Source organism: Falco rusticolus, chromosome 6 (assembly GCF_015220075.1).
Source record: "Falco rusticolus isolate bFalRus1 chromosome 6, bFalRus1.pri, whole genome shotgun sequence".
NCBI classification, from domain to species: Eukaryota; Metazoa; Chordata; class Aves; order Falconiformes; family Falconidae; genus Falco; species Falco rusticolus.
The window spans coordinates 4,393,793-4,408,299 of NC_051192.1; the positions used below are offsets into that span (position 1 = coordinate 4,393,793).

At 39.1% G+C, this 14,507-nt stretch overlaps 1 protein-coding gene across 2 annotated transcripts in view; it reads left to right on the forward strand.

Moving 5' to 3' along the window:
• Positions 1-14,507, forward strand: part of SMYD3 (SET and MYND domain containing 3) — a 419,807-nt gene that overhangs the window by 353,527 nt on the left and 51,773 nt on the right. For both annotated transcript variants that reach the window (XM_037392671.1, XM_037392672.1), the window contains one exon: positions 12,023-12,110. In XM_037392671.1, coding sequence (XP_037248568.1) covers positions 12,023-12,110 — 88 coding nt within the window. The remainder of the gene's footprint in view (positions 1-12,022; positions 12,111-14,507) is intronic.

The following is a 14,507-nucleotide window of genomic DNA, read 5'->3' on the forward strand; positions in this document are numbered from 1 at the left end:
CAAGTATCTCTCCTGTTGAAGGTCTCCCACTGTAAAACTTCCACTGTAAAACTGAAGACTGAATGCCTTGAATTGAAATATTGCTATAGTAAGCAATGCGCCTTATCAATTTCTTGCCATTAATTTAATTAGTAACATAACAATGCAGTAACTAAAGCTGTAGTTACAAATTTTGCACGTAAGCTTTATTTTTAGACATGAATAGACACTTTGTGTTGTATAAAAGGCTTGAGAAGACTGAATTTACTCCAGGCATGTGAGTTACACGAGAGGACTGTGTAATTCGTTGACCTGTTGCAGGGCGTCCTGTTATTTTCCACAGGATTGCTCAGCGAGTTGTATGAAAGCCATTGATTACACTGCAAACAGTGATTCCAACTGGGGAGCCTGGTAAAACAGTGTATCACAGTTCTGCCCAAGATTTATCTGACCACAATCATTAATAAAAATACGTTGCTGCATCATATTGCCTTGGAAAGGATAAGGCATGAATTTGTCATAGTCAGGTCTGACAAGCGTTGGATATAAAGTAAATTTTCTGCACTTCCTTTGACAATACCTAGACAACTAACTTTTTACTCTCAAAATATTTCTAGTGTACAAGTTTACATTAGGTTCGCATCATTCCTGTGCACAAAAGGAGTCCTTCTGAGCTTTGAAAGCTTATGACATGATTCCAGCTACTGCTTAATGATATTTATATATATAGTTTGAATCTATAGACATTTGGTATAGGAGAGGTAGATACCGTGACGCTCAGTTACTAGTACATTGTATTTGGTTAATGAAGATGGGGATCCATGTGAAGTGAGCTGCTTCGCCCCTTCCCCAAACCCCCACCTGCAAAAGAAATTGTAAAAAGGACTTGAGAGAGCATGCTTTTCAGAAGGGTGACACTCATCCATCTGCCTGCGAAAAATATTTCAGGAGAACAGTATGTCTGTTTTTAAGTGATGAGTGAAGTAATTAGTGGAGGGTACTTATCAGAAGACAGAGAAATAGATCACTAGTAGTGTGAACTGTTTCATAAAACTGGAAATCCAATTTAGGTTATGCATCACCAAATTATGTTGTTCCAGCGTGTCCCATAAACGGCTGCTTCCACGTAAGTCAAGATGTCTAACTTCCAGTATGTGTTTTTTGATCTAGGCTGCCTCTCCTTGATCAGAATCACCTCAGCCGATCACCGTTGATCACTGAGGCACATAAAAACTTGAAACAACGGCAGTCAGCAGGAGGCAGCTGCGTGATAGCTATTCAAACAGTAAATAAAGGCCCGGAGACATATTCAAGAGTCTTATAATAATTTCCATGAAATTATAAGATTTTAGAGAATGTTCTTTTTGCTCTCTGGAATGTGGCCATTTTCCTTTTTTTTTTTTTTTTCCTTTTTTTCCTTTTTTTTTTTTTTTTTTTTTGTGATAATAAGTAAAATGTCCGTATTATTGAATCAGGATAACAGAGTAGTGGGAAAGTCCTGGAAACAGTTTGTTTCAAGCACTCACTTGCCTTATGGAGTTTTTCTAGCTGCTTCCCTGAAGACTGGAAGAACCTCCACTGGTTGAAATTGGTGTCAGTTAAAGGATAGTCAGTAATAATTCTCCGAAGTAGACATCCATGACATGACTAAAACACTGTACTACATCTTTTAAAAGTATTTGCGTACCTCTCCTTTGACTGTATGAAAGTAACATTCGCCTGGGAGATGATCAAATTTTTTGGCAAAATTCTAGAGAGGAAATTCCAAATCCTGTGCTCTCTTAAGAGCTGCAGTTGTACAAAATGGATTCAACCTTTTTTTATTCATGACTTTAAAACACTTGGAGACTGCTCAGTGTGGATTTGAGCATTGACATGGAATATTCAAGCAACAGGCTAGTGAGTTAGGCATTCAATTTTTATGAGTACTCCAGGAATTGCCACTTTCACTTTAGAACTCTGTCAAGTACTTTAAGGTATAGCGAACGTGTGTATGATCTTACCATGTTGCAAGTGCTTTTCTAAACCTTAAATTCCCTGTATTTCATACCCATTCATTCAGAAAACATATGCTGGAGTATATATTGTTAAATTGCATTGCATTATACATTTAAAAAATTACTATAGCTACCATTTTTTTCATGTGATATGTCATGCATTAAGATATTAAATCATTTTGATATTCGTGTTCAAAATAAATATCTAACTTCATGACACTATATCTTCAGTTAGAACCAATAATTCAATGGGCACAAATTGTTCCAATGAGTGAAGCATAAATTGAGTTTTGATACACAAATAACTACACCTCAGTGAAGTATTTACTCATTCACATAAATATTGATTTTAATTGGATTTATGCATGCATTTAAACTTAAGTATATATTTCAGTGCACTGGTGAATGTGGATTGGATTATGTGTTGTGAATACCTAAATATTATGAGGATTTTTGACCTACATATCTCTTATGAGCCACTAAATGTCCTCAGTGGCACTCTGTGTCTCCACGGGTTGCAGAATTAAGGAATAAAGCAGATTTGCCTTATAGCTGTCAGTTTGTTTGGTAAGATAGACCTAGAGATCGCCTGAACAAATGTGTAACGTCTAAGGCAGTCTGAAATACCAGCCTCACAGTTGCTAGGGATTAGGCTGAACAATATCCTACCTCAGGTAACTGAATTACCCACAGGGGTTTTTTTGACTGATGCTGGAAATTACAATGGAATTACAAACGTGCCAAGAATTTTTGGGTGGTCTGGCATAAGGCCTTAGTTGTCTGATGCTAAGATGTAAGTACTTTGCTTTGCTTTTCCTCCCTTCCTCCCATCCTCTGGCTTTTATGAGTTAATAGTGAATTTCTATTTATTGCTCTTCCCATGGTCCAATCAATTTTTATTTCAGCTTGTAACATATGCAGCTGGGCTGGGAATTTTGCAGTCAGCTCTAAGCTCCTGAAATTAGTAGGTTTATAAAGGCAGTGCTGTCACAGGCACAAAACTCAGTCCTGTGGCTCATGGAATAAACCACAACCTCCATCGTCCTGACTGGGAAGTAGGGTTTGGGGTCTTGGGCTTGCAGAATACTTATTGTCCCCAGGCACCCAAGCTGTGTGTGGCACAAGGGGGGTTGTAATGCAGTAGGGAGGAAGGGCAATGAAAAGAATTAGGATAGCCCTTGTGTAATTATGACTTCTTTTCCAACAAAAGGAGTAGTAGTATTTAAGGGACCTAGTTTTAGGAATAAATACGGGAAATGTTTTGGTCAGCAACCAGAATGACCAGCACTTAACTGAAATGGCTTCAGAATGTATCAAATGCACGTGCCTCTTGTTTGAAGGGTCTCCAGGTCCAGGCAAGATGCTATGGTGAAGGTAACTGCTTAGCACCGTGTATTATTTATATTTTGTCAGATCTCTTTAGATACTGTCTTGCTTTCTTGCTAAGTAGCCTAGTATCCTTCTGTGCTGCTTTTTGAGAGAGGAAATACTGTCTGTAATGTTATTTGCCTAGGTTTTTATCACAAAGAGTGCATGCAAAATAGAAAAAAAACTTTAATAAATGCACTTGGTCTGTGAGCATTATTGGTCTTTGAAAAGTGTGTGATGTTTGAGACTAATGAGAGCTTTGAGTTATTTTGGTGTCTTCTCTCTTATTACAGGAATTTCTACATATACACTCTATATATACACTCTAAAGATTGTTCTGACAACACACTTACACATTAAATCACCATAATCATCAGTTATATATAATGCTTACCAAATAGTTGCAGACTGTGTCCATAATAACCCTGTTTCTACAGTACCCAGCATTTTCATGAATGAATTGGAAGTAACTACAAAATCGTTGCCAGTTAAATTCATGGGTGACAAAGACTGAGAGAACAATAAACATTTATGCAGATAGGTAAATAATAGAGAATCTGGAATCGCTTAGTAGATTAGACCTATTGAAATAAAATGTGCCGCCACTGCAAAGGTAGAACACGTTCCACATTTGAGATTGGGATCTACAGCTATGATTTATTTCACCAAATCTCAGACAGCTACAGTGTAAAGGCTGGCATCTGAGCTAGTGACTCTAGACCTCCTTTGTGGATAAAATGGAGAAAAATTTAACACACATTCATCTGCCATGTTTTAGATGCCTGCTTGAGGATGATCCAAATTACACCCTGAGAGTGCTGCTTCTTCACTGTCAAATAGAAGAGTAGCCCAAATGTCTCCATTTGGTCATATGAATCTCAGCGTGGGTATCCGAACAGAAATGGAAAACATTGTGTTCTCCTCTGGCAAAGAAGCTGAATGTGACCCTTGAATCTATAAGCAGCGGAGTCAGTAGGAAGAGGGATGTCAGTTTGCTTCACTATAAAACACTTATGAGATTTCCTCTGTAACATACAATATACAGATGCAGTGATCTTTGAAAAGGCTGTTTAAAAATGTGTGTGTCTATAAAAATTGCAGAAGTTAATAGCTGAAGTGGGATTGCAGTGGGTAAGAGTGGAGTATGAGTCTAACAGAAATGCAATTACAATTTTTGGGGTGCAGAACTGTGAGCCTGGCAGCTGGGCAGGTTGAGAACTATTGGTCTCCTCTGTTACCTTATGCTTTAAGACCTAAATAAATATAAGATGTTATTGGGATAGACTTATCTTAGACCCATTTAATTTTATTGGACAGACTTCTTAAAATGGACTTGCTGATCTTAATTTTCTCTTTATTAAAATATCTCATTTTAATAAACTTTCCACAGTTGTCTCTGATGCCTCCTTTTAAATTTCTGAGTAAATATTGTGATGTTGTAACTAAGTTGAATAATGTTAAGGAGAGGCTATTCATACTGCCATGTGAAGGTCCTTGGTTTTTTGCACTAATTGTATGCTGGGTCTGGGGAAACCTTCATCTTGATTTGAAGGCCTGAGTAGAGCACTTAAGCGTGAATGGTGTGAGCAACTGTTAAATTTTCCAATACCTGTACAATTTATAGTATTACTAGCCTGTAGTTGTTACCCACTTCCAGACAGCAGAGTCAGTAATCCATGAAGAGCTGATATCAGTTCTGTGAGGTAATGCAGCCTGCCTAATACTGAGCAATGTACCGCACAGCGCGATACAGCACCCAACTGCAATGTGTCTTATTTTACTTTCAGAACTCAAAAATAAAAAGTACAAATTCAATTTGTTCAGAAGTTGGGTTCGACCCCCCTCCCAACAGCCTCACAGGGAACATAACGTTTGTTTTGTCTGCAGACAGAGTAGCTTTGAAATTGCCATGTGCCACCCTGTCCAGAGCTGTATGACACGAGACACAAGGTCTTCTCTTCGTCGTGACAGCTCAGCATCTGGTGAGGATGACCTAGTGTGGCTTGGGAAGGATAGCTGAACTGGCATATACAGAGCTGGCATTATTTTTCATTGGGCAGGGCAGGGGAGCTTTCTAAACTTCAGAAATCACATATAAACCTTGAATCATGACAGGGCTCTTTGCGCTGATCGTTTCACACACTCGTCGTTCTTAACAAAGTACATTCACAAGAGGGAAGGTGAGTGAAAACCTCAGCTGAAGCTGTAGGCTTCTATAAGCCGCAGCCCTCAAAATAAGGGATGAGGGGTCTTTGTTTCTGAGTTTAAATTGCATCCAGTACACAAATATAAATCCAGCCCAGACTTCAGTGTGGAGCCAACCTCTAGTACCACAGTTCGCTTCACAGCAGCCAGTGCTTCCCAGGGAGCATACGCTTCTCTTCAGCTACACAGTCCCCTATGACAAACTGCTGTCCCGTCACAAAACTGTGGCTTCAAAGTTGAGCACAAATGATGTATGACAATGAGAAAAACGTCACATGTTTTATAAGAGATGACCTCAGATATTTTGGGAAACCAGTCAAGTGTGCTTTCTCTTGCTGTGCCGGTAGCTGCAGGCACCTGTGACTGCCCAGCAGGTTCTTGTACCCTGTTTGCTCTAAAGCACTCAAAAGTCACAAATTCAGTTTAGCTGCAGTGTAGCGCTGTCCATATCACATTTCCTTACTGCATTTTTCTTTACCTTTACTCGAAGTGAGTCTTCAGGAGATCTGCGGTATCTTCTACTCATGTAATGCTTTCTTTTTGCTGCCAAGTATAAAACAATGAGTTACTGAGTTTACTAGAAACACACATTCAGTAGTTCCTGCACTTCTAAATAGGATCAGAAATAGAAAATTGTTATTTATGCTTTCAGGGCATAATGTAACAGAAATCTGATTTAAAATGTCATGCCCTAATTTAAAGGTGTCTGAACTCTTCTGACACCTTCTTCAAACAAAACCCAAGGAAACCTCTTTCGATTTGAACCTATCAGGCTGGTCAGAATTGTTCTGTCAGATGCACAGCTGTAGTTGCCACTTACATTTTTAGAAGTTCAGCAAATCATAAGTCATGGTCAGCAATTTATATGAAATGTTCAGATTTTTGATGTATCCGTAGCTTTTAAAGTGTTAAAATATTACAGCCAAGAAAACTCCTTGTTCAAAGATGTTTTTAAAGCCTCCACAAAAAAGAGAACAAGAACAGAATCAGATGCTGCTGTCTCATAGGATTATCATTATGTAGTCATAGATTTTGTGTCCAGAAGGAACTGTTATGATTATTTAGTGGGATTTTTGTCTCTTGCAAAATTATCATACCCAATAATATTTCATATTAAACCCTGAATTTCTGGCTGAACTACGGTCTATAAGCTTTTACCATTGTAAAAATGACATTTGCTTGTGTTTACATGACACTATTGTATTCCATTTGTGTATTTAGAAGAGAAGATACTGGTCATGGAAAACTTTAGACCTTGTTTTTTACTCCTCTCAGAGCATCCTGGCACGCCCATACCCCCTACAAAGCTTTGCTTGTTTCTGCCTATGTGGGACTGGATACCTAAACACTGGAGAAAAGCACATAATGAGGATGCCCTTGGATCTGCCTGGTGTAGGAGGAAGGCTGGGAAGAAGAAAAAGAGGTGTAGGAGTGCTTCACAGTTCCTCTCCACAGCAAATCTCTGGCTTGTTTCTCTACCTCCATCTGTAAGAAGGAGAAAGTTGAACTTTGTAGAGAGGACAGAAAATCCATCTCCTATTTCCATCCTTTCGCCTAAGTATGAAAAGAGGAATTGCCCTTAATCAACCTTTTCAATGTTCAGGAGATTTTCGGAGGTGCAGTGCATTACAGATGAGCAGCGTTGGGGCTGTGGGAGTGTGTTTGGGCAGAGGGCAGTGATGCTGCTGGTTGGCGTATGCTTGTTTTGGTGAGAGTGGTATCTTCTCTCAGAGGTTATGCCTGTCTGGGAATCTTTTAACATCCAGGATTTTAAAAGTTGGGGTAGCAACACTGGCTGCTAACTTTGTGTGTAAAAGCAGTGGTGCTTGAAATGAGTAGGTAAGGAGTGCTTTTAGGAAGTGTAAGAAACAAGAGCAGACAGGGAAAGAAATGTAGTATAAAGCAACAAGAAGGGAAGAGAAAGATCTATCTGTCCTTTGAAGATTATACTCCTTTCAAAGGAGAGTTCAGTTAAGGATGGGGTGTGTTCAGGACAGTAGAACAGCAGAAGAGATAGGGAGAGAACTTCCTACAAACAACGTGGGAGCAAAGGAATAAGAGGGAATGGAACAGGTGAACATTTTCAAATGCTTATCTCTGTGGTGGCTGATGTCTGTAATTGTTTCAGGAGACGATGCTTTTATAGTAAATCTTTGTATCACTTAAAGCCAGAACAGCAGAACATTTTACATTTGATCACTAAGCAAACAGATGATAATCCTCACCAGATACCCTCTGGTTTTCTTATTTCCCTCTCTTCTGTTATAAGTGGTTATAACGTCATTTTTACAAGTGTCACTAATGGAACCTAAACTGTGGAAAACTGTAATATTTAAAGCAAATATTGACAATTAGTGGTATGTTGTGTACCACAAACTATTTTTATGAGCATTTACAGGATGCACCGGGCAAAGCTGATAGTGTCTGTTCTCAGGCTCTTGAAATATAGATTGCAATGAGTGCCTTTGAAAGTCTGGAAAGTCATTAGATATAAAAGCTGGAAGTATTCTGAAAGAAAAACAACAACTAACGTTCTTCTGATCTACAAGCTATAGAAATTACGGTGTTCAAGCAAATAGTAAAGAAAATAATCTTGTTCTTGAATCTTTTATATAGCAAAATTATTGTGAAATTTATGGAGGAAAGATGGTTTTTATGGCAGGAAAATTGTGCTTCACAGAATATTTTGCATTTGCACATTTCAAGAGCAGAATTTCATCTGGTTGAATTATGTAGGTGAGCCTTCATGGTTTGTACACCCGAACTAAGTTCAAGAAGATGTGAAGGTAAACAGTGTCCTTCTTTTGCGAAGTGTCAGGTGTGAAGAGTTTAGTTTATAGCTTGTTTTACTAGAAGAGCTAGAAAATTGTTCTGTCTAAAGGATTAGAAGCACAGGTCTAAGCAGCCAGGGGTAAGTAGTCCAAGAGGTAGGCAGTCCATGGAGATTTCTAGAAAGCTTCAATGTTAAGAAGATGAATCTCCAGGTGTGTTTTATCAAGAAAGCTGTAGCAGCACCTGCCATGGTATTGGAAGAAAACAGAGAGAGAATTGATATGGTACTGTTGCATGTTAACTTACCTTTTAACGAACAACTTTCCCCTGCGCATGCTTGGAGTAATTGGAAATTAGGTGCTGGAACCATCTGGCATCTGGAATAATTGCTCAAAATAAATCACAGGGTCAATTTTCTCTTTCTTGCGCCCTAGATTGTGGGTTCAGCAAGCACATCCAGTGACGCTTCTGCCGCCGGTGGGTTGCACCTGTGTTACTAAGAGTGTTGCAAGCTTGTGTTCTTGACATGGGAAAGCACGGCTTGCAGCTGTCTTTTCTACCATCCCCATGAGCCTTCAACACATCCACTCTCAGTTTTCTCCAGCACGTCTCTATGTGTGAAAGCTGATTTGTAAAGCGTGCCAGTTTCAGCCATCGCGACGTTGTAATGCATTTTTGTGGCTAGGTTCTCTAGTCTAATTATTATTTAGTCCGAGACACAAATATTTTTTTGTTCTGAAGAACAAACTCTTATGTTTAGTTTCAACGTTAGAAATAAGGAAGATAATTAGGCCCAAGCTGCTAACTCTTCATTTTCAAAAGCCTCTTCCTTTTCTTCAGCGAGGGTTCTCCTTTTCCACACACAAAAAAGCCTGTCTTCCTTTATTGTTGGCAGCTCTGCACACCTGGAGGTTTGACTGGGAACATGTTCTGAAAAGGGATGCTTTGAATGAGTGTTACTCTGTGGAAAGCTAAATCTCCCATAGCTGTTACTGCCATGCTCTTAGATTAAATTAAACAGTTCAGCATAACTAGTAATCACTTCAATTATTTCCATAATTCAAACGCCAAGGCAGCTTTGTATTTTTAGCTGGCTGAGTCATATCACATGGCCGTGACTTTCAAGGCATTGTCCAAGGGAGAGAAACAACTTACTTGGAAAAAGCTTATTGGGCTGGAAGGCTGAAGTGTTGCCAGTGGTGACAAGGAGGGCTTGTTTTGCAGAGTTGTTTTGCAGTCGCTGCCTGGCTGCTGGTTTGGAAGAGGCCTCCCTGACGTGAACAGGAGTGTTTAGGAAAGGACAGGACTTCTTTAGTGGGTAGAAATCAGGTGAAGAACAGTACAGGTGTAAAAGGCCCAGCTAGCCAGGTGTTTGCTTGTTCCTGTGTGGGCCAATCCCCAAAATGCCTCACCTTGAGAACACAGAAAGCGTTGAAACCTGTGACTTAAATCCCTCCATCCTAAAGTCTCTTACAAAAGGGATAAGGAGCGTGATTCTGGAGAGGGCTGGGAGATTACTGGGCCAACAGACACTCCCTGGTATGTCCCTCAGACACTACCTGAGTCTGAAGCCAGTGTTGACTTAGCCCTATGTGCTAGTGTAAAGGGTAGATGCAATCCCTACCTTGCACTGCTTTGTGGTGTTAATGAAATGCTAGAAGACAATGAGACTCAAAAGACTGCACAGGAGAAAGATTAATCCCATGTCAATGAATACCTTAACCCGATTCATCCATCGGTCCCTCTGTGTTTAAAGTTAGCCCTAATGATGCATCAGTCATTGGCCTGCAACTTGGTGTATGGTTGTTTTTGTTCTTTCACCTATAAATCTGTCCCAATTCCCACATTTCTGAGGTTTTAATTGTAAGGCTTACAACATGTTACAGAAATACTGAGAATTATACTTGGGCTGGTGGGAAAAGATAGGGAAAAAAATTCTTAAGAGAATTGTTCTTTTTTGGTAGCTCCTTAAACCTAAAGTTTCACAGACATCATTATTAGTATCTTACAGGCCAGATATTTTTTTAGCTTAATCACTGAGCAGGGCTTGATCAGTCTCTAAAAGATGTTTTAGAGACAGATTGTATCAGGTTCTCAGGCTAAGTTGGGAAACAGATGTAGTCCCATAAAAACTGGTGGAGGTTACATTGGAGCTAACGGATTCAGCGTAAGTCTGTCACTAAGCTGTTAGAGGGCTAGGTATGCACATTAATTGTGCTGGTAACATTGATACAGTATGAGCTTCTTTGTCTTAACATTCACCTTATGCCTTCCTGTGGCAAATTCAGCTATCCACAGAGTGATTTCCAGGGGATCTTTGTGATAACAGAACCGATTGTGGGGGAAGGACACATGATATGCAGCAGGGCCGGGCTGCCCTCCCTGTATAAGGCCCTCACGGAATGGTGGGGCAGCTGAGACCAATCTGGATTTATTCTTGATTTAATCAGCCCAGGAATACAGAGGTCTGCTCTTGCATGGAGCAGGAGCAAATGGAAAGACAAAACTGCATATGAAATGTGAAAGTGAGGGCTGATTCTTACTGTAAGGTTTTTTTGGGTCTGAATTTATGGTAAATAAGGAGCAGTAAAAGAAGAAAATTATGGAGTTCTAGACAGATACAGGTTACAGGCTTTTAAACAGAGGTACTCCTGCGATGCCCAGTGAGCATCTGTTGGTTACTAAGTGCTTGGTTAGGTTTTCACACACCTTCCCTGTTCATCTCCAGACCTCCAGCCCTCCTGAAGGCTGATTTTTTTATTATTTTTTAATTTTTTTAACTGTATTTATAATACTCCTGCAAGAATTTGTACTTACAAAATTCTTTTGTGAGGGCCTTTTATAAGGAGGGAGAGGTAATGAACTGCAGTGTCTTAAAGGCCAGATTTTTAAAGGTATTTAAGTGCTTATGGCGATGGAAATTGAATATCTAGATGCTTTTGGAAATCCTTCAGGATGCTTAACCGTGTCTGTGGATGCTTTAATAAATTTGTTCCAAGTGGTTTGCCTAAGGTGCAGTTACTAACTGCTAGAGAGTTGAAAAGGGAAACTTTCTGCTACTGCTCTAGCCATTAATCATTTTTGCCTTCTTTATGACAAAGCAATGGGAAAATATAGCTGTTTATGGAATCAGATGGAGTAGGGAAGAAATAGCAATGAGTTAAAAAACAAAACTGAAGTTCAGCTTTTTCTGACTACTAGACTTCTCCTGCAAGCTCATGCTGGTAACTGTAATAGATGAAGGTAGCCTCCCACTGTTTATAAAGTCTATAATCACCACATGGTTAATCAAAATTATTTGCTAAATCCTTTCTGCACTGTGGTTGAGGCTCTATGAAGTATTAGGTAGCAGGTTTTTGAGAGAATTTGATCTGCTTAATGCATTTTAATATTAAAAATCACATGCTATTATTTTTCTTTTCTGGTTGATCATAGTTCTTGTGGCAAACATAATGTCTGGTTTGAGTATTTATTGTTTCCAAGTGTGCATTCATTTTTCTTGAAATCATCTCATTTGCTTACAAACACAGGATGAGTACTAATGCCAGGTGAAATGATTTTTTTGTGCATTTAAAAAAACCCGGTGACACAATCCCCACAAGTAGCTTTCATCAATGTAATTTTTTTAGTGTTTTTCAGCCCTACTGCGTATTCTCAGTTTACTGTTTTTCTCATCAAATGCTTTTGTTTCCGTCAACCAGGATGCTGAGAAATTGGCCGGTGACCAGCGTGCCTGGAAAGAAGTCAGAGATGCTGTAAATGAAGTAAAATATCCAAAATCAAAAGAAGGTATCCTTTCAGTGGCAGGCTGCAGTCTGTCATTCGGTTGCAAAAAAAATCTGGAGAGACCCTTGCTATGCAGTTCATCTGTTGAGATTTGTTTCGTAAAGATTTATGTTTTTATGTGGTTTTAAAATGTATTTTTCATTCATTTGATGTTAAAAATGTGTAATATTCTTAATTGTGTTAATAATAATAGAGTCTCTGATTGCTTGGCCTGGAACTGCTTTGTGGCAGGCGTAACAGGTACCTGGGATGTGAAGGGGTATTTTGGCTCAGGTTTAGACTTCTGCCGTCACAGCCCATCACTTCAGATAAATCCACTTCTAAATGAAATAAAGCTTAATCTGAATGTTGTTAAATTCCTTATCCCATTAGTCCCATTGTGAACATTTCCAGGTTCTCATTCTTCACACAGCAGTGACAATAACAAGAATATAATCAGTCAGGTTCACTGCAAACATTACAGAATCATTATAATATGTTATAATAATAATATATAATAATAATTGATAATTAAGCAAATTGAATGAGATGATCTTGCACTAATAAACAGAACTGGAGCCTGACGGCCATCATGCAGATATTCAATCTAATTAAAACAATTAGTATACAGCAAAAGCCAAGAAAAGATGAGTAGAAGAGAGGTGCAGATTTTCTCTAGAAGGCTGAATATATTGATCCCTCTCATCTTAGTCTGTTCAGTGGGATTTCACTGACTGCAAACCTGGCCTATTGTAGCAAGATGCCTTACCATTTTCAGAAACATGGCCTTTCTCTGGAGCTAGAGAGAATTAAATCTTCCAGTTTTACTTTTCAGCAGCATAAGAAACATGTTTGCATAGTGATATTCCAGACTGGAAACAAATGATCACAATTTTTATTGTAACAAAAAAAAAAACAAACCCACACCCTAACTGGGTTTGTTTCTTTCTAATCCAGAGAGATTAATTTGTTAGCAAAAGGGAAACACTCATCTCGTCTAACTTTAATTTTCATATAGTTTCTAGTCTGCTTTAAGTCCCTCTGTAATCACTGGATTGAGAAAGACAATGCTGAAATACATCTTCAGGCATCCAGTTGTACTTCAGGGCCCGGGTTTTAACCTGAAAGTTAAGTTATAGATATGCAACGTGCAGTTGCAATCATTTTTATACCAAAAGAATGGAGCCCAAACACTGGTCCTATTTAACGTTCCTATGCTTAATTTCAGGAGAAATTGCACCTCCTGAATTTTGCTAGTGGCTTTAATTAAGATGGCTGATTTAACTGATACTTAAAAATAAGTCAAACACGTTGTAGTAAAAAGGTATCAGGGCTGCTTGAAAAAAATAAGTCCTTGTTGTCTGTGCGGCTTTTGTTCTCAGGAACGGGGCTATTTGGGATGTGTCATCTTTGCCACAGCACCGGTGCTAATTGGCATGCGGTGCTAAGTGCAGTACCTGACGAGGGAGCCTGGTATTTGTCTGCTTGCCAAGAACAAATAGAAAATCTTGCTTGCTGACTGAAGCACGCCATCATTAGTTTCTGCAAATGTGTGTGTGTTGTTTTTGGGGTTTTTTTTAGCAAATTAACTAACAGTTCCTACAGTTGAGAAAGTTAGTGCCTTCCAAAATCTGAGTGACTGATGATAGCTGGTGCAGTGTTGTAATGCTAAAGCTGCAGTTAGAGAACCTAAAGCAATAGGTGTGAGTGAACTGTCTTAGGCCCAAATTGCAGTTTAGGCAGACAAACTGAGATGCTAAAGCCCAGTGCAAGGGGATTATGGTGGAGAAAGGGATTCCTCTACATCTCAGGCCACACAGTAGCAGAGCTCCTGGAGGAGCTAGTCTTCGGCAGATACAGACAGCCATCTTCTCTTTAGTCCTGTTGCACTGATAGAGGGTTTTCTAATTTGCAATTTATATACCTGAAAATTGGGTCCCATCAGGTTTTGCAATATAGCACAGTTGCTGTTAGATGCTACTGAGGGAACAAAGCAGTATAATGAGAAATAAAAGCAGACAGGCTAATACTATGCATCAGCTAAAATGGTAATCTTTCAAGAATGTCAGTGCTTTGTACTTTCTACAAAAATTGTATCAAGTGGAAATAATATCCCTCATTCTTCTGTTTGTCTGTCCTTAATCAGTTGTAAAGAATACATGGATGTTTGCCAGAGATACAAAGGTTAAGGTGCAATTTTATAATAACACATTCCTTCCCTTATATGGGTCTTTCAATCCAAGGGCATGAGAGCAATTCACAAATAATTAGTTTAGCCTTGTAACAACCATGTTATAAATCCTGGCCCAGCCATGAGTGGTCACATACTTAAATTTAAGTATGTAAATATTCCCATGTTCAAGAAGGACTCGTTACTTCATCACAGGGTAATCGTTGTACACTGAAATCCATTGCTGGAGT